Genomic DNA, 20,745 nt, shown 5'->3' with positions numbered 1-20,745 from the left:
TGCTCCGCTACAGTTAATTCTTCCTGTACATTTCTTGTGTGAGGACGGGTCAGAGAACACCAATCGTCGCTAATAACGTGAAAGCTCAAAAAGTGATTCTGGCGCACACGGATTTAGAACTCTGAACGTTATTTATTTCTTGGCTTAATGTTTTCTCACACGCTGCAGCTAGGTATCTCACGTTGTACTGGCCCTCTGGCGCGAGATTTCTCGCGGGTGTTATATAGATTCGCTGACAATCGGAACATTGTTGCATGTAGTACTTACAATCACAGGCGTTGTTTAAAATTACTGAAAATGTTATTATTCAGTGAGTACCATTGAAATACATGAAATAGGATACAATGTATCAAATACATACAAGTAGGCCCTATCTGTTGTTTTCCTGGAAAAATAGGTGAAATAATTCAAATAAACAATGTTGAGTGCATTTTTGTTAATTGGACTGAAACTACGTTATCCAAGGTATTCCTGCTTGAAATATAAGTACATTATTGTCTAGTGTAGACAGAATTCCAATTTATAGTCCAGTAGGCTAAATAAACACGTGGCTTACATTCTCAGTTTAGTTTCGTATTGTGAATTACAGTAACTACGAAGTACCGGTAATTAGATGTCATTATCTTAAACAATAGTGTACTAAGTTGATAGTAAGACAAACAAAGTTTTTTTACGGATTCTTAACTTAATAAAATACGGTACATTTGGTGCTTATTTTGTTATCCAATTGTTTGTAAACGAATAGTGCTACTTGTAACTAAACGAATCGACGACACATTTCTAGCAATGTATGGACGTACGATTAGCGAATACTTTGACATGCAGTTGTTGAAAGTCACATTACAGACGCCAAAAGGCGAAATTTCATATGTGGGCCCTACCTAATGACATAACAGTTAATTAAGCGATCCAGATTTCCTTCGAAATCGAAAGAAAAACGGTCTGTTACGTTTCCCGTAGGAGTGTACCACGCGTGTGCCCATAGCTGTGTCACGGATTTGTTTATATATCATCGATTCAAAGAAGAAGTAGTTGTGTGCAAGGTAGTAATTGATGGGGAGTATAAGGAATGACGTAGTTCGATTGGAGTCAGAAAGACGTTGCCAGACGTATTTTTTAAGAGCACAAGGGCATGGACGTGAGGGATATTATTGTGTTGGGAGGTGGCTTTAACAGTGACGAGTAAGGTCATCACAGAACCTCTCCCCTGAATCTCACCCCAACGACTTTCCGCACACCCATCTACTACATGCCTCCGAAAATCCGTAAATCCAATGATCCTGGATGCTCCATTGTAGCCGATTATTGTATTCCAAGTGAAAGAATCTCCGCTCTTGAACCAACAACCCCAAGTAACTGCCAACAGCCTAGCCTCTCACATCAAACATTCAAGTCACTTCCATCACCAACTCTTGACCATTCTCATGCAATTAGCATCTGGAGCCTAGTTCAGCTGCTTGTCTTCATGCTTGTCAAAACCTACCTTGGCCACCAACATCGCTGTATCTCTCCCCTTTTGAGAGTGTTTGGAATATTATGGGCAGAGGCCTCTAACCAGAACGGGATTTTGGCGATCTAACGAGACAAGTGGACAGAATTTGGTACGCTGTCATCAGGAGGACATCCAACAACTGTTGTCAATAAATGACAAGCTGATTAGTGATTGCATAAGTGCTACAGGTGGATCAACGCGTTATTGACTCGCTCAATTTGTGAAGCTCTTTCTCTTGAATAAATCATACAATATTTCTGAAATTGTAATCATTTGCTTGTATGTGTGAACCACATCTACCGATTTCGTTCCATTAGCGTAATTTCTTTGTGGTGCGTCGAATTTTCTGTCTTAGAGCGTATTTCATTATGTTTATTTCAGCTCATTTCAATCTGAGTCAAACTCCTGCTGATTAATAAATATTTAATGCTGATCATTGGTAACAGCAGTGACTGCAAGACAAGCCAACAACTCCTGTCTTAATAATTTCTCTATTCTGGTGGTAGTTTGCATCTTGTTTATTTCTGTAGTTGCACGGTTTAGCTGTGTCATGATGAACCGAGGGAAGAAATGAAGCCTAGGACAGTGACTTGGAGGCCCATATATGTCCCTGGGATGTGCGGCCCGGCTTTCAATGGATTAAGGGCGAGGGTTTGGGAAGATGTATCACATCAGGTCGGTCACTCAATATAGGCTGCTGTGGCCAACAACTGTCAAGCCAGGCACCTGGCTGACAGCAACCACAGACTTTTTCCACTGGTGTGGCCTGTGCGGTATAATGACAGGGGCCCTATTTGTATCGTTCATACTCATCGGTGCAGTAGGTTAGACTCGGTAGTGACGTCATTTTCGGTTCTTAATCCGAGGTTACTATTCTGTAAGTTCCTGAGACCTGTTACCGATCGGTCCTCCTGCCTATTTTTCGACAACTATACCGAGAGGTTTTGGACTTCGGTATGGCCCTCTCGTTCGGTTGTCCGCAGCTCGTGGTCGTGCGGTAGCGTTCTCGCTTCCCACGCCCGGGTTCGATTCCCGGCGGGGTCAGGGATTTTCTCTGCCTCGTGATGACTGGGTGTTGTGTGATGTCCTTAGGTTAGTTAGGTTTAAGTAGTTCTAAGTTCTAGGGGACTGATGACCATAGGTGTTAAGTCCCATAGTGCTCAGAGCCATTTGAACCTCTCGTTCGGTTCAGTGTGATTTATTTACATCCAGAATTTGTAATGTAACGATTTCCGAGTGTGTGGTCAGACAGGAATCTAAGAGCACAACGTAAATTACTGTGAATGAAACTAGCAGCAATCGTCTTTATACTTTATTTAGCTTGTCAAAAGTATTTATCTGCGATCGAATACTTAACAACAGTAGACAGAGATGAAAGATTCCCACCACAATATTTCTAGAGTATACCACCATATATGAAACATTTTGATTCATCAGATGCATGTTATAAACTACAAGGATTTTCTATAGCTCCACTCGCCACACGCTCTCTAAAAGGCCGTTTTTTTAGAATTTTGTTTTTATGAACCAAATCGTTGATGTATTATGTAGAGAAGTATGCTACTGCATCATTTGGATCTCTAGGAGCGAGTTACAACCACATTTTGTGCATGTTCTTATTCTTTGACACTCTCTTAAACAATTTTTCCTGTTCGTGGAGATGTGTTCCGTCTATGCAAGTAATTGAAGGCAGTTTGTTTATTGCCATACGCGTTTCGCTTCTTTTTTTCGTGAAGATGCTTCACAAATAAAAGAAGCGAAACACTTTTATGGCAATAAAGAAACTGCCTTCAGTTAGTTGCATAGACGCAACGTACCTCCAATGAATTTTGAAGTAACTAAGGAACGAAGTCGAATAATGAGCCGAGACGAGAATCTGGGCCTGTGCAGAATATTGCTATTTTACAAGTCGACCCATGCGGTCAAACCACAGTCCTTACCTTTTTTCGTCCGACTGTCAGCTTCCTGAAAGGCAGTGGAGTGGAAGGCCAGTCACAGTGACAGATCTCTATTGCCTCACGGGAAGGGATGTAGTTGTGTTTCGTTTAGAGATTCTTTCTTCTCTTTGAAAGGCCGATTTACCAACATCCCGGCGCCATGCAAATTGAATAGTTTCACTTAAAAAACACGCAGACACTGGGAGACAGGACGGCAACTTCTGAGAATATCATGCGCGGGAGAGCAGGGTGTTGGTTGTAGCAAAGGCTTAACTGGAGAGTGGGAGGTTGGCCCTAAATTGTTTAAGAACGGTATACACAGGAAGACAGGGGACTGGCTAACTTCATAAAGCTTTTCTCAGATAGGGAGTTAGTTAGCTGTAAAAATAATATCACTGACCAGCGTTTAGTGGAGCCTTTTCATTGGCAAAGAAGAATTACTGGTACATCGCAAAGGGAGAAAGAAGTTCTCCTTTGGTGACAGTCATGTTCGGGTCTTCAGCTTGGGAGAAAGACACACTTCTTTTTCGACGGCGGAATGGAAGACAGTTTCATTCTGGGGGACGTTACAACTTCCAGCCACAGATGTGTAGCTGTGGGTAGTCAGTCATATCGCTCATAGCTTCCCACTTCCCATTATGAGAACTATGGTGAGAATTTGCAGCATAGGCAAGCGGGGAGTGAAAGTTATTAATTGTGTGCTTCCAACGCGATCTTGTCTTCTCATGATGACTTACGAGATTATGGCCATTCTCCTTTACATATTCCACATAGACTTTGCCAAGACAATCAATTGTTAGTTTAGATTTGATCAATGTTTTTAAGTGTTAGGCTGCGTGTTCTCTCTACTTTATCGACCTCAACAAAATTCTGCCAATAGTTCAAGTCCACAGGTGTGATGATAGAGATTTTTATAATAACGTAGGGTTAATTTTGGACTAATCGTTAATTTTATTAGTTAGATGAACTAATTTTCAATTCTCTATTCTTTAATGTTTTTATGAGAGGATCAACACCCAGGACTCGTTTGCTAGGGCTATGTTGTCGGAAGCGCTGTGCACAGAATCGCGGTGTTTTTCTTCATTACATGACCGGGTGAACTCCAGAATCAAAACCCCTTCAAAATGTGAAAAAACGTACAATGCCCGCTTCCAAATTACTGCTTTCTCTGTCACTTCGATCAACACTAACAGAGGTGAAACCTATTATGCTTTTTTCATCCAAGGACAAAACTGTCACAACATGGGAACATTACTACCACTACACAACGAAGACCATAAATTTCTGCAAAAGACCACATGGAGAACATGAATGGCAATTTAATGCACCTCGGATAGACGAAGTCGCCATCGTAGTTGTGAACAATGAAAACACAACCATGACATGATTGTACAATGAAAAAGAGGCCCACGACGCACTGTAGAGTCACGCCTTTCATATTAGATTAGATTAGATTAGATTAATAAAAGTTCCATGGATCATGAATACGATATTTCGTAATGATGTGGAGCGAGTCAAATTTTCCAATACATGACATAATTAAATTAATTTAACAACATACTTAAGTTAATATAGCAACTTTTTTATTATTTTGTGTTTTTTTATTTTTTATTTTAATATTTTTTTTTTTTTTTTTTTTCTTAATTTATATCTAAAAATTCCTCTATGGAGTAGAAGGAGTTGTCATTCAGATATTCTTTTAATTTCTTCTTAAATACTTGTTGGTTATCTGTCAGACTTTTGATACTATTTGGTAAGTGACCAAAGACTTTAGTGCCACTATAATTCACCCCTTTCTGTGCCAAAGTTAGATTTAATCTTGAATAGTGAAGATCATCCTTTCTCCTAGTATTGTAGTTATGCACACTGCTATTACTTTTGAATTGGGTTTGGTTGTTAATAACAAATTTCATAAGAGAGTATATATACTGAGAAGCTATTGTGAATATCCCTAGATCCTTAAATAAATGTCTGCAGGATGATCTTGGGTGGACTCCAGCTATTATTCTGATTACACGCTTTTCTGCAATAAATACTTTATTCCTCAGTGATGAATTACCCCAAAATATGATGCCATATGAAAGCAATGAGTGAAAATAGGTGTAGTAAGCTAATTTACTAAGATGTTTATCACCAAAATTTGCAATGACCCTTATTGCATCATAAGTAGCTGAACTCAAACGTTTCAGCAGATCATCAATGTGTTTCTTCCAATTTAATCTATCATCAATGGACACACCTAAAAATTTGGAATATTCTACCTTAGCTATATATTTCTGATTAAGGTCTATATTTATTAATGGTGTCATACCATTGACTGTACGAAACTGTATGTACTGTGTCTTATCAGAATTCAGTGAGAGTCCGTTTACAAGGAACCACTTAGTAATTTTCTGAAAGACAGTATTGACAATTTCATCAGTTAATTCTTGTTTGTCAGGTGTGATTACTACACTTGTATCATCAGCAAAGAGAACTAACTTTGCCTCTTCATGAATATAGAATGGCAAGTCATTAATATATATTAAGAACAACAAAGGTCCCTAGACTGACCCTTGTGGAACCCCATTCTTGACAGTTCCCCAGTTTGAGGAATGTGCTGATCTTTGCATGTTATGAGAACTACTTATTTCAATTTTCTGCACTCTTCCAGTTAGGTTCGAATTAAACCATTTGTGCACTATCCCACTCATGCCACAATACTTGAGCTTGTCTAGCAGAATTTCATGATTTACACAATCAAAAGCCTTTGAGAGATCACAAAAAATCCCAATGGGTGGTGTTCGGTTATTCAGATCATTCAAAATTTGATTGGTGAAAGCATATATGGCATTTTCTGTTGAAAAACCTTTCTGGAAACCAAACTGACATTTTGTTAGTACTTCATTTTTACAGATATGTGAAGCTACTCTTGAATACATTACTTTCTCAAAAATTTTGGATAAAGCTGTTAGAAGGGAGATTGGACGGTAACTGTTGACATCAGATCTATTCCCTTTTTATGCAAAGGTATAACAATAGCATATTTCAGTCTATCAGGGAAAATGCCCTGTTCCAGAGAGCTATTACACAGGTGGCTGAGAATCTTACTTATCTGTTGAGAACAAGCTTTTAGTATTTTGCTGGAAATGCCATCAATTCCATGTGAGTTTTTGCTTTTAAGCAAGTTTATTATTTTCCTAATTTCAGAGGGAGAAGTGGGTGAGATTTCAATTGTATCAAATTGCATAGGTATGGCCCCTTCCATTAACAGCCTAGCATCTTCTAATGTAACTAGCTGTGCACCATGATCAGAAAGACGATTCTCAACAGGCTGAGCATTTATCTGGTTAAACTTATCTTGGTCTATAAAGAAGTTATCTATCAGTGAGCTGCTATCTTTTACCACCCGAGTAGGAAAATCAATAACGGGTGTCAAATTGAAAGAACCGAGTAATACTTCAAGGTCATTTTTCCTATTACCCTCTTTCAGAGAATCTACATTGAAGTCCCCACAAATAATAATTTGCTTCCCCCTGTCTGACAAATAGCACAACAAGGAGTCCAAATTTTTCAGAAATAGATGAAAATTTCCTGATGGGGACCTACATACAGTTACAATTATAAATGTGCCTTTATTTAATTTAAGCTCACAGGCACATGCTTGTATATGTTTCTCTACACAAAACTTTTTTGTTTCTATACTTTTTGCACAATGATAACTTTTGACATATATGGCAACTCCTCCTTTCTCCATATTTTCTCTCGTTACATGCCTTCTGACATCCATTAATATTTTCACACGGAGAGGTGGAATATCATTTTAATGTGTAACAATTTCAACGTAAAAGAGGCGTAGAAACAAACAAAATGTCATTTCCAAAGAGTTCTACGCGTACCGCTCAATGATCAGGAACAATAAAACGTAGAATCACGTTCTCAACACTCGCCGTTTATTCGAACAATTCCTGGTAGACATGTGTGCAGAAACAGAAGCGGAACGGATGCTTTACGAATCAGAAGAAACTACGCGCGAAAGAATACATCCACCTTCGGGACGCAATCATAAATCACGGAAACATTGACGTCATTGGAACAATGATAATCTTATCCTCATCATGCATAGTAAGACCGAGGCACATGCTCGAATACACTCATGATGCCACGACCTACATAAGAAAATATGGACGACCTAACTTCTCCATAACACTCGCATGCTACTCGTCGTGACGATAAATCAAAGAACAACTAAGATACGGACAAGCTCCCATGCATCGACACGATCAAATAGCCCGAGTTTCTGCCAGATTTATTGAAGTCGTCTCAAAATACCACATCTTTCGAACTGTTCGACGCTGGGTGCAAACATTGGAATGGCAAAAACGAGAACTGCCTCACTCGCACAATCTCATATGCCCACACGACAGAATTCATACCGTGGATGTCGACAAAATCATCACCCAGTCCACAAGAAGATCTCGAACTGTACGACATAGTAATCATGATTCACGGGCCATGCGGGCCATTAAACCTCAATTCGCCATGTATGAGTGATGGAATGTTGTTGTTGTTGTGGTCTTCAGTCCTGAGACTGGTTTGATGCAGCTCTCCATGCTACTCTATCCTGTGCAAGCTTCTTCATCTCCCAGTACCTACTGCAACCTACATCCTTCTGAATCTGCCTAGTGTATTCATCTTTTGGTCTCCCTCTACGATTTTTACCCTCCACGCTACCCTCCAATGCTAAATTTGTGATCCCTCGATGCCTCAGAACATGTCCTACCAACCGATCCCTTCTTCTAGTCAAGTTGTGCCACAAACTTCTCTTCTCCCCAATCCTATTCAATACCTCCTCATTAGTTACGTGATCTACCCACCTTATCTTCAGCATTCTTCTGTAGCACCACATTTCGAAAGCTTCTATTCTCTTCTTGTCCAAACTAGTGATGGAATATGTACAAAAAATACCAAAAATCGTAAGTGGTCGTCATACAAACCGGAGTTGAGGGCTATTTCAAATACGGAAGGCGATCACCCAAAAACGGTGACTTCACAGTAAAAATACAAATACGAGGGAGCGACAAACTGGAAGTAGGTAATCAATGAGTAGTACCATATAGCACACTACTTTCCAAAATGTTCCAAGCATACATAAAGGTAGAATACTGGATTTCAGTGAAATACATCAAATATGTCTGTAAGTATGTGAACAATGGCAGTGACATGGCAGTATTTCAAATAGGCAAAGACAACGAACAATCGCGGTGTTACTACACGAATTACGGGGACCAATAAGTTTTAACGAATCTCAAGACTGTTGACGATTACCTATGACAGACGTACAGGGAAGCGTGCCAACGCTTAGGAAAACTGGAAAACGACAACCACTGGGAATTAACACTAGTTGTCTCAGCTGAAAAAAACTGCCATAACTCTAACAACATGTAACTCTTCGAATCCAAACAGCTATGGAACTCTTTCAAAGAGAGTGTGTTTGATGTCATACTCTACCAAATCCGACAAGCTTATCCTGAACTGACCTTCGAATTCAACGACGCTTTGTTCACATCATGAGTGTAACAACGACGACATCTCCAATGAATCACTCATTCGCGTAGAAGATAACTGTTTAAAAATAAACAAGCATACCTTAATGCAACTTCGGTTGCAATCACCATGAAAAGATGCTATCAGTGTGCTAAACTTCGTTATCACTGAAAAGGAAAATATGAAGTGTATTGTAATATTTGTGCAATGTGAGTTTTTATAATTTTCTTGTGCAAGTGCAGTGGAATCTTTGGAATTGGTAAAACTAAAAACGTGTTTATTACTATGTTTTTTGTGTGTCTCTGAAGAGCCAATGTTTCGTAAGTCCTTTGTAGTCTATGATAAATAAATAATTTTAACTGTAACGATATTTAAATTAACAACTTGTTAGAAGAAACATACAGCACAAGTACCTGAAGATCCTTTGGGATCGGCGCGTTGTCTTTGAGCCATGAGAATCGAATCGGAAGGTCCCCAGACGAAACGCTACACGTCACCTGCGCCCTGGCTCCCTCTCGCACGTTGACCGGAAAGTTGAAGGGTTCCACCACTGGAGGACCTGGAAACAAAGGATACTGCGTTACTGTCGTGACAGATACTTTGAGGTACACCCGAAGTTACGTCATCTGTCGATTACTTTCCGTACAAGATAACTTGCTACGTCTTCCCTACCGAAAAATCCTCAGTCCGGTCACAAATTTGCCACGATACCCATTAGGATCGTACCAGTGATGACAAGCACAGGTGTTCTGCTGAGTCAAATCATTTTTGGAAATCAAGAAATGCTGCGTCTACCTTACTGCCCTGATCCATGGTTTTCAGTGTAAGTGCGAAATGGTTTTCATATGACTGAAGTTTTCGAAATCCATGCTGGTTGGCAAGGAGGAGGTTATTATGTTCGAGCTGCCTCACTATATTTTAGCTCACAATATGTTATAAGATGCTGCAACACTTGGATCTCAAGGATACTGGACGGTAGCTTTGTGGATCACATCTATTATCCTTCTTGTAGGCGAGTGTGATTCGTGCTTTCTTCCAAGTACTGCACTCGGTATTTTGTTCGAGGTATCTATGATAGATTACAGTTAACAGAGGCACTAACTCAGTCGCAAATTGGATATTGAATGTGATAGGGATTGCATCGGGCTCTGGCTCTTTGTTCAAGTTCAGTGATTTCAGTTATTTCTCAATGCAACTGGCACTAATATCTATATCACTCATCTTTTCAGTGGTACGATTATTAAATTGGTGCAGTAATGCTGGTTTTCCTTTGTAAAAGAATATTTGAAAACGAAGTTAAGCTTTTCTCTTTTGCTTTGCTACTCTCAGTTCAGTTCCTGTCTCGTACGTGAATGACTGGAGGTTAACTCTGGTACCACCAACAAACATTGCATACGACCAGAATTTCTTTGGGTTGTCTTTGAAGGTTTCAAGCATTGCTCTCTTTACAGCCAGTCGCGCTTTTAACGATTTTCATAAAGGACCAACTCAACAACAACATCCTTCGTATCCGTTCGTTCAACTTTTGGCTATCAATTACCTTCAGGAAAGGCTGTTTGCTGCTGGCTTCCATAATTTCGTCGTAGTCTTGCTCACACCAGCGATGAATTCCACGTAGGCCGACAAAAATCGTTTATTGCTAAAAAAAAAAAAAAAAAAAAAAAAAAAAAAAAAATCATCGCTGTGCACAGCGTGATTGAAGGGCATCGGCATGTGACAGGCATATCGAAGTCTGTAGTGTATTCGACGCTGCGTGAACATTTAGCTGCAAAAAAATGTTGATTCTCAATGGAAACGCACAGTTTGACCAAAGCTTAGAAACGTGTTCGTGTCAGTTCGTGTAAGAAAACTCAAAAAAATACGACAGACGGAATGTGTGCGTGCGAGTCGCAAACTAAGCTGCAAGTATGCACTTGTGTGTTCCAACATGAACAAAGTGGTTCGTTCACGAAGTATTTCCAAGAAAATGATCGTTTGTTTCTGTGGTTGCACTGGACATGTTGTGATCGCTGATGTACAGCATCCAAGAACAATTAATATTTAGTAACATAGAACAATTCTATTGGGACATATTATTGATTAAATCTGAAATACTACAAAAAAACGTCACAACACTCTTCCTGACACTACCAGTAACGCACACAACACATCAAACACAGGTTATCTGATGCAGAAATTCATCGAATTAATGTCTCATTTCCCGTATTCACCTGAGTTAGATCTTAATGGCTTCGTTTGTTTCCTTATGTTAGACAACATTGTTTATAGAGGGTGACAATTATTGAACTATATGAAAAAAACGTAAATTAGTTACAAACTACGGCGTTCGCACACTTTGTTGAACATGTAAACCTCACTACAGATATTTGAATTTAGGTTATGTCATGTTCCGTATGCTTGCCATCATCGGCGATGATGTGGCGCAGAAGAATAGCGAAATTCTGCATGACCCGCTGAAGTGGCGGAACATCTATGCTGTCGATGAGCTCCTGAAAGGCTGTTTTAAGATCAGCAATGGTTTTGGCGTAACTGCTGTACACCTTGTCTTTAATATAGCCCCACTAAAAGGAGTCACATGTGTTCAAATCCGGAGAATATGGCGGCCAATCGAGGCCCACGCCAGTGGTCTCTGAGTACTCCAGAGCGAGAATGCGGTCCCAAAGTGCTCCTCCAGGACATCAAACACTCTCCTGCTTCGATGGGGTCGAGCTCAGTCCTGCATCAACCACATCTTGTCGAAATCAGGGTCACTTTGGATAATTAGGATGAAATCATCTTCCAAAACTTTCACATACCATTCGGTAGTCACTGTGCCATCAAGGAATAGCGCATCGACTATTCCGTGACTGGACATCGCACACCACAAAATCATCTGTTGAGGATGAAGACACTGATCGATCGTGAAATGCGGATTCTCAGTCCCCCCAAACGCGCCAATTTTGCATATTGTCGAATCCATCCAAACAAAAGTGGACTTCGTCGCTGAACCAAACCATGCATGCGCATACTAATTTCCATCATGCCCCGCGGCGAACTGTGCAGTTTGAACGTCCTGACGCCAACCGTTCAGAAGTTATAATGATTTTATATCATATAGTTCGATAATTATCACCCTTTATATGGGAATGCAGGCTTTCTAGGAGAGTTTAATTGATGAAAACCTTCGCCTGAAGATGATGAATCGGAGACGTGTTGAAACGTTGCCACATGCGAAACTGCCACTCGGCTGCTACTGCCAGTATCAGGTCCTGTCTCGTCCTTCAATGACTGGAGACTAACTCTGAATCGAAGGAATGCTGACAATGAGTCATTAACTCGACGTATTTCTCCGTCAAATAACCTATATGACTTATAGCACTGTCATGATGAAGGATGATGTGGCACTTTCTACTGTATTTACTGATTTCTTCAACGACTTCTCCCAAACAAACTATAGTATATTATTCAGCATTAACTGCTCTTCGATCCTGTACATCAATGTTCATGGCGCATCAGTTTCACTAAGATGATGCTGCCACTCAGTTGGCATCCCGAGAACATTTCACGAAGAAAATATGTGTGCACAACTATTTTAATCATCACGAGAAGCTGATGAATCCTTACACAACTGTGTCTGTGAGGTACACACATTAACGTGGAAAAAATGTTTTCAGAATTATTTCTAAAGCATGCAAAAGATGTAAATTGCAGAGGGTAATATTTAGACAAACTATAAAACGTTTTGTACGGGAAAAAGTTTTTCTTTCACTGTTTTTGTAAAAACTTAAAAGACTGTCGTCGTATTTAGGAAATAGCCAGATTTGAAACGTCAGTTTTGCTCCTTTTCTGACAGAGTGATACGTTACCTTGCCGCAGTCTAATGCTCATTGGTCAACATGCCACATGCGTCGTGTACGCGCGTTGCCTAGCGACCTTTGTGCCTCCGCGTATCCGTTTTACTGGTCCTGGGACGTGGGTAGCCGTCTGTTGATACACTCATGATGTGTACAAAGCGCAGTTAAGCTTCAGAGCCACGGATCCAGTAGTCGAGGATCAGATTTAATTAATAGCTCTTTGCCTAGCGATGTAACTTCGAGACGTCGGTAATGATGAACGAGTTGATGTGTTATCGGATAAGAATCAGCTTAACATGTGAATCCGAAAGCATATCACTCGCTTTGCTCACATGGATGCACGCACGGACGCACGCACGTTTATGAGAAATACGTTTACGGATTTTGGAGGCGGATTCCTCATAGGAAAACAAGAAAGAAAGTCAAAATACAATATTTCCGAAACCATCTTTGACATATTAATGAAATAACATTCAACAAAGTTATGAAGTCAGAAACTCAAGCTCTTCACGTCCTTCTACATTTGTAGGCACACCCACAACTGGAGTTGCGCTCTGCCAAAACGACGGTGCGGTAGTTTTTGTATGGCGCATAAATGACGTACTGAATGGTAGGATTACCTATAGTATTAGTGGCAATGAACAGGAAAGAAAAATTAATGTGTAAGAGAAGAACTCGGAAACGACGATTTCTTTTTGTTTTTGTTTTGTTTCTTTGTTTGTTTCTTTTGCGAGTAATTTGAGTTGCACATCATTCAGTTTTAGTCCATTGTGTGTTTTATATCCTTACGGAGCATAACTGCGTTTTAAAAGTAATAAAAATTAGTTAATCGTGTAATTCCTGCGCTTTTATGCAATTAGAGCAATTACTTTTGATGCAAGTACGTTTTCCATGCACAAAAATAAAAGAAATCTATATAATGGCTATTATTTTGTACGCAGTAAAACGTTTTTCACCATGATCAAATGTAAAAGTTTCCTTTTATTATTGATAAACGCGCAAGTTGTTTATGAATAACAGAAACATGTTTTATATAAGCTCGATGGAGTATTGAAGAGATATATGACATGTTTTTGTTTTCCAGTATTTTTGAACTCTATCTGTTCTGGGGTGAAAACAACATTTTCCAGCACGATATGATAAACTTGAATTTTTTTCTGCTACATTCCTCTAGTTAACGTTATAAATCAACACTTTTCGAAAGAAAGAAAGAAACCTGAATTAAACATTGACAATCTCAATTTTGTTACAAATACTTCTTACTTTTAAGTAACAAACAGGGGCCTTAAACTATGTGGAATATTAACGTTCCATACGTTCAACACTTTTCGAAAGAAACCTGAATTAAACATTGACAATTTCAATTTTGTTACAAATACTTCTTACTTTTAAGTAACAAACAGGGGCCTTAAACTATGTGGAATATTAACGTTCCATAGATTACACGGCCATTTATGTATCCGCATTCATTTCCAAGACGGTTGACTGCTTCCAGTTTCTAGGGGATCTAGCAAGACACTGACCACATACGCAAAAAAAAAAAAAGATCGATGTGAGGTAAAACCTGATAGGTATTCAACACACATAACGTGCAGGTAACGCGATTACGATTTTAACTGACCAAGGTTACTCCTAAGCTACTGTAGTCAACACTTACGTGGGACAGTCCACAGTACCCTACAGTAGTTTTACAACTCCACCCAGAACGTTTGACTTCGCTGAAAATTCATATTGCACAGTTCAAGGATAGAGAGCAGAATGAGACCTTATGAAGATAACGTTATAGGCTGATGTACAATTTTTTTGCTGTATTTTCTTTTAGTTCTTTCCTGATTTACCTTCATCATACAAGGAAAAGGTTATTTCGGAATGACTTTTGTAAATTTAATTCCTAGTATATTTATGTTTCTGTTAACCTAATGTAGTTGTTATGAATGTGATTGCGATTTTCAGTTATTCTGATGTTGTATACTTTCTTTTTTGTTAACATTATATTTGAATTAATTTTCTATGGATAAAGTAACGTGAAATTGTTATTTAGAATAAAACTGTAAATCGATGTAAACAGAATCTTCGAAAGCGTTATGAGATGCGAGTTGTATGAGCGGTGTCGAGTTACATCGGAAGTGAAGGCATCAACAAAGGGTCAGAAGCAAGAAGAAGCGAGTGGAGGTGATTGTCGTGCCGCGCGTATGTACTGCTGCCCATAGTGTTCATTGTCGACGATGACAAATATCACTGTTTGGACAGTGGTAAATCTATGATCTCGGTGTATACCACGATTAAGGACCCAGTTACTTTGCTTGTGCGTTGCTCATTTTCCGGACATGTATGTCAACTGAGCATGTTACTCATGCTAGGTTGTGACATTTGAAGTTAACGTGTTCTAGTCACTTGAGGTAGACATATATAAACGTAGTATGCCTTTACTACAATGGATGGAATTGACATAGCCAGAAACAATAATTTATCAATATTGAACGACGACTACTGACGGCTCGGCCTAAAGCGCATTGTCACGGTTCACACGGCTCCCCCCATCGGAGGTTTGAGTCCTCCCCCGGGCATGGGTGTGTGTGTTTTGTCCTTGGCGTAAGTTAGATTAAGTAGTGTGTAAGTTTAGTGACCGATGACCTCAGCAATTTGGTCCTAAGAACTTACCACAAATTTCCAATTTTTCGGACGTATCGAAGGGCAACAGAGAGATATAGAGACAGGGGAAAGCTCAGCCGCAGTACTGGTTCCCGCTGTTTGTAATTTTGTGGATGTTGGTAGAACTGCTTTAGGCTCCACTACTTGATTCATCTAGAACCCGTTTTTACCTTTCTGAGACAATTACTACTGAGATCAGTCAGATATCAACTAGTCCTCCCCCTCCCCCCCCCCCCCCCCTTCCTCACACCATCATAATCAAGATTAGCACCCAAGTGAACTTGGTACGAGAAAGTATTTCAGTGCGTTGCGAGTGTTACCTAAATCTACTTCTCAGAAAAGAAAGCTAACTATATCGCGAGACGCTTGTTAAAAAACACCCCCGTGTGCAATATTGCTATACCCACAGGTAGGATCACAATCAAGAATCAACCAAATTAAAACATGTGCACTATGTTACTGTTTGTAAATCACTTGATTGCTGGACTCCTTACTTAAACTGGATGACCTTAAGCAGTCACTTTTGTATCTGATCGCTGCCGCCAATAATAATAATAATAATAATAATAATACTCTGTGGGCGCTCTACCAGTGTAGTAGCTATTACATAGTTAGTGTTGTTTGTGCTGTCAATTAGATTGTTTATTGTTGGGAACTGAATTTGTGGTCAATGTGGGAAGCACCTACAACTCCGAGAAGGCGTTTCCATGATATATTTAAACATATGTGACGTATATGTCTCAATTTTACTGTCATAGATGCCTGGTGCAACGTGCAACGTACGTGTTTAGTGGATAGATTATATGGAGAAGTTGTTCGTGAGCTGTAATCCTCATAAGAATATTTGAAGAATAAGTTAATTATTGATAGCCTATCTATTCACTATTACAGTCTTCCGAAACAGTAATATAGTAGTGATCTTTTGAATATAATTTAATTTCGTGACATAAACACAGTCGAACACTTTTGTTTTTACCTCTCAGAAAACTACATTTCACCACTCATGGGTTTAGTTACCTTCAAGTGGGAAACCACTGATCTAGACTGGTAATAAATTCGTGTGGCCCGACAGCATGGTTCAACTCTTCCATTTGAACGTCATTTCGGCGACTTACGTGTCCCTAACGAAATCCAATTATTTTACCGGACAAAGGGGAGCTGCAGTTTAACGTGGAAACCGAACCACTTTTTTTTATAGGAATCTAGTTGTAGACCATTTTCTTCAATTCAGTTAAGTTTATTTCAACGAATTTTAGACCTGTTACCCGGAAACTCTACACAAGTCGCATATATTCAATAATGATGGGGAGTTACAATGTTTCATATTATGTATGAAGTAATAAATCATGGTAACAGCACCACTGGTTATATTAATGCGAAAATAAAACTGAACACTTGAAAAATAAGAACCAACGTAAAAAAAAGGAATTAACTGAAATTCCTAGTGAATAACTCCCAGCTTACATTACTAGAGATTTTACTGGCAGCACCGGAATAGCTTGAGGTTTTCCGACTGACCACAACTATACGTACTTCTAAACTTATTATCGCTACATTATTCAAAATCACCCACACTGGTAGGTGCGTGCCTCGGCAATTATCGAGTCTACGCATACCTGAGTTGGTGGTCATAGCATTCTTTCTTTTCTTTATCTTTTTATTTCAATTTTTTTCAGAACACACTGAAATTTAAGCAGCTACCTTGTAGATATTCGATGTGCTGTCATATTTACTGTTGTCCACAAGATTTGGCCACTGAAAGTTGTTTGCCGATCGCCGGCTAATTGTCCGCAGTCTCTCTCTACCTGAAGAAGAGGGCATCTGAGAACGACGTGATCAGCGGAACCTTCCTGTCCACATTCACAGGTGAGTGTGTTACTACATCCCATTCGATGCAGATGTTTCGGATATGGATTATGAAGTGTTAATATATGCACCGTACCTCGAGTAGGGGCAATGTCGCGCAGTTTGAGCCTGTTCCTGGTGCTTGGGAATGTGCTGTAAATAAGCCTTGCAGTGCTCCTAGTGCACCAGTCAGACTGCCATTCATCTAACGTCCAGGCTCTTAGAGTCTTTTATCATTAATATGAGTTCCTGTGACCTCTTACATACGAGCATATTGCTCAAGTCCCAACCAATACAGCGCATAACGCGATATCTATTGGACATATCCAGAGAACCGCCTGTAAACCCTCGACAGGTGTAGTGCAGAAGGCACCGGCGAGCCTCAGAAGGACGCTTCGGTGAATTCGTCTCAGTATTGTTTTGTAACAGCCTAGTCAAAGGTGATGCGCCCAGACGCTGGTAGCGAAGCCCACAGTGGCGTTGAAGATACTTTCGTGTTATGACCGCATCACATGCAACGGTAATTTATAGTCTGCAGTGCCTACAAGGAGAATCTTATGCATAATTTTGGCCGCTATCTAAGTAACAGAGTTTACGCTTTATAGAAAGTTTATTTTCTCTCTAGAAGAATGCGTAAGTAGCTACAAACAGTGCTGCGTTTTAGAGGTATTCCGTCAAGCCTCAGGGAAGGATTTCTGGCAAGAGGAAGTCTTCCATTCAAAAGTATGTATGTAGTTTTATGAACAGCTATAATCAGTTTGTTGCTCTCACACTAATGCTGCATCTGAGAGAACACGTCGTTCGCCTTTTCCTCTAATTAGCCAGCCGGTGTGGCCGAGCGGTTCTAGGCGCTACAGCCTGGAACCGCGCGACCGCTACGGTCGCAGGTTCGAATCCTGCCTCGGGCATGGATGTGTGTGATGTCCTTAGGTTAGTTAACTTTAAGTAGTTCCAAGTTCTAGGGGACTGATGACCTCACCAGTTAAGTCCCATAGTGCTCAGAGCCATTTGAACCATCCTCTAATTACGTACCACAGTATTTTATACCAGGTAATTACTTCAGACCTGTGTGCAAATAATTTTTCAATTACATAGATCCAATCCATCCTATTAGTCCAAAAAGTTTTGAGACTGGTTTAAGAAAAAAATGGAGAAAAGTTAACACGGTGATTTTAAAGCTTCAGATGTGCTACATTATCTCCCCCCCCCCCTCCCCTCCCCTCCCCCGGTGCCCCCATCCGTCCCAGCTGAGTAGGGTACAACGCACAGAACGTTCATACAACCGTGTGAAAGTGTCAGAAAAATCTTTCTTTGGGATGTAGTTCAACCGTAGCATCATGTTGTCAAAGCGTTGACCCTTGGTATGAATTTCTGCACTTTGTCGTTTTCTTACAGGCCGTATTAGTAGCACCAAGTCTCATCACAGGCGATGATTTTTTCCAGAAAAGAATATTCCGCATTTTGTTTCTCACCAAGTTGTAGCAGACGTCCAAGTGTTGTTGTCGTTGTTCATGTTCGGAAGTCAAGGCTGTGCTGGCCAAACTTGGAATACACACTTTTTTCTTCTTCGAAACGTTGTGGAGAATGTCTTGAACACTTGATTTAGAGATGTTGCTCATTTACAATTTGTTATACAACAGTGTTGACATTCGAGTGCTACAGCTGCGCCACCCACTACTTAAATTCAGTCTGCGCACAACTGACTGGTCGAAGGCACATCTCCTGTTTCCTGTTGTTAGAACAAATTGCCACCGTAGTTACGACGCAGACGTCACTTATATGACAAGAATAAAATCAGTCTCGCAACTTTTTGGATGGACGATGTGTGTTAATATGGTACAAAGTAGTAAACAAAACAAGCTTCATCGTTTTTATGTACACATTTAAGTACCATATACACTGTTATAACATTTTGGCCATGTACGACATCTGAGCAGATTGGCGTGCAGCCACGATCCCAGACCTCTCCTTCATAGTGCTAAACGACATTTCATCGCTGCACAACAGGTACCTAAGATGTTGTATAAAGAAAACATGCTTATTAGAGTACTGTGTGCGGTACTCAATTTCTGCATAAAAATTACGGAGCTTGTTTGGCTTATTACTTTTACTGTACCATATTTACGTATATTGGGTCTATGTGAGTGAAAAAATGTTTGCATTCAGGTCTGAAATCGATCACAATTAATAAAATTAATCATCTGGTGTAAAATATTATAGTCTCTAACTGGAATAAATATATAGAAAAACCTTTTCCTGAATTACTATAAATTTGTAATACGACTATTTTGAAACTCGCGAACCATATGAAGTCTCTGATGAATTTTCACATCATTGGAAGGTGGAGTCTAGGCTAAAAGTACACTGAAATGTTACATAGTCCGACCGGGATTCGGACCCACGTCATTTCAGTTCCTAAGCACACAGTTTACCAAGTTTTCCTTCTTTCCTTCGATCTGTTTCTTCGTCAATTTTCGTTAGTGGTTTCGTGACATATTCCAAATTCCATCGATAAGAAGTTTACTCAGATTTTTTGTTACGTAGGGAACCAGTTCCCTGACTGAACACTAGGCCCGACAGCTTTCCACTTTCCCCTTAAGAACGCATATAGAAGTTTCCTTACAAACTACGCCTCCAAACCTCTGCTGCATTGTGGTAACCGACGCTTCAGTCGATATAGTTAGTAAACTGAAGAGCGAGCAGTGCTTGTGGTGGGGGAAGTGGAGAATGCCTTGTGACCGTAAGGATTAGGCCTACTATTTCCGTCTACAGGGCAGTGCAGCGTACGGCGACTGACGTAAAATTTATTGATGTGGGTTTCTTCCGTTTGTTTTATTAGTTACTCATTTCTGTATTCCGTTTATTGTTCGCGTATTTAGTGGAAAAAATACACTTCCATGCGTATAGGAGCGCTCCGTTGCCACTCGTATAAAAGACGCGCTACAGAAGGTACGATATAACATTGGGAAACAGGATATAGGTGCTTCTTGTGACATAGTTGGGTAGAGAGAGTGGATACTCATCTGAGCCCTCTTCAGTTTACAGACATAGCAACAGTTCTGGGAAGGTTGGAATATTTAAATCTCTGTGGGAAATATTCGAAATACTTCCTGTTAAATTAATTTCTGCAATATACGATTGAGAAGTACACAGGGTGTTTCAAAAAGAATGTAAATATTTCGAGCGCATATATTTATTAAACTGTAAGACATTCAACTTTGAAACTTGGCACACATATTTACGACACTCTCAAGTTTAGATTACAAATGTTCAATAAGTCCTCTATACGAATAATATGACATCTATAGTCGAATTTCTTCCATACTCGGGTAAGGATGTCCATCATCACTGATGTTAGGGCAGTACACATCCGGTTATTCAACTCTTCTGGTTCTCTGGTAGTTATTGTTATTTTGTCCTGACCTTACAGGAAGAAGTCACAGGGCGCCAAATCCCATGA

The 20,745-nt window shown here is 39.9% G+C and overlaps 1 protein-coding gene across 1 annotated transcript in view; it reads right to left on the bottom strand.

Moving 5' to 3' along the window:
• The window catches only part of LOC126456738 (Down syndrome cell adhesion molecule-like protein Dscam2), a 427,689-nt gene that overhangs the window by 180,899 nt on the left and 226,045 nt on the right, over window positions 1-20,745 (bottom strand). The window contains exon 11 of the mRNA XM_050092487.1: window positions 9,369-9,514. Within this exon, the coding sequence (XP_049948444.1) occupies window positions 9,369-9,514 (146 nt within the window). The remainder of the gene's footprint in view (window positions 1-9,368; window positions 9,515-20,745) is intronic.

This window comes from Schistocerca serialis, chromosome 1, assembly GCF_023864345.2.
Source record: "Schistocerca serialis cubense isolate TAMUIC-IGC-003099 chromosome 1, iqSchSeri2.2, whole genome shotgun sequence".
Taxonomy (NCBI): Eukaryota; Metazoa; Arthropoda; class Insecta; order Orthoptera; family Acrididae; genus Schistocerca; species Schistocerca serialis.
The sequence above is the reverse complement of the archived record's forward strand: the minus strand, read 5'-3'. Positions and strand labels throughout refer to the sequence as shown.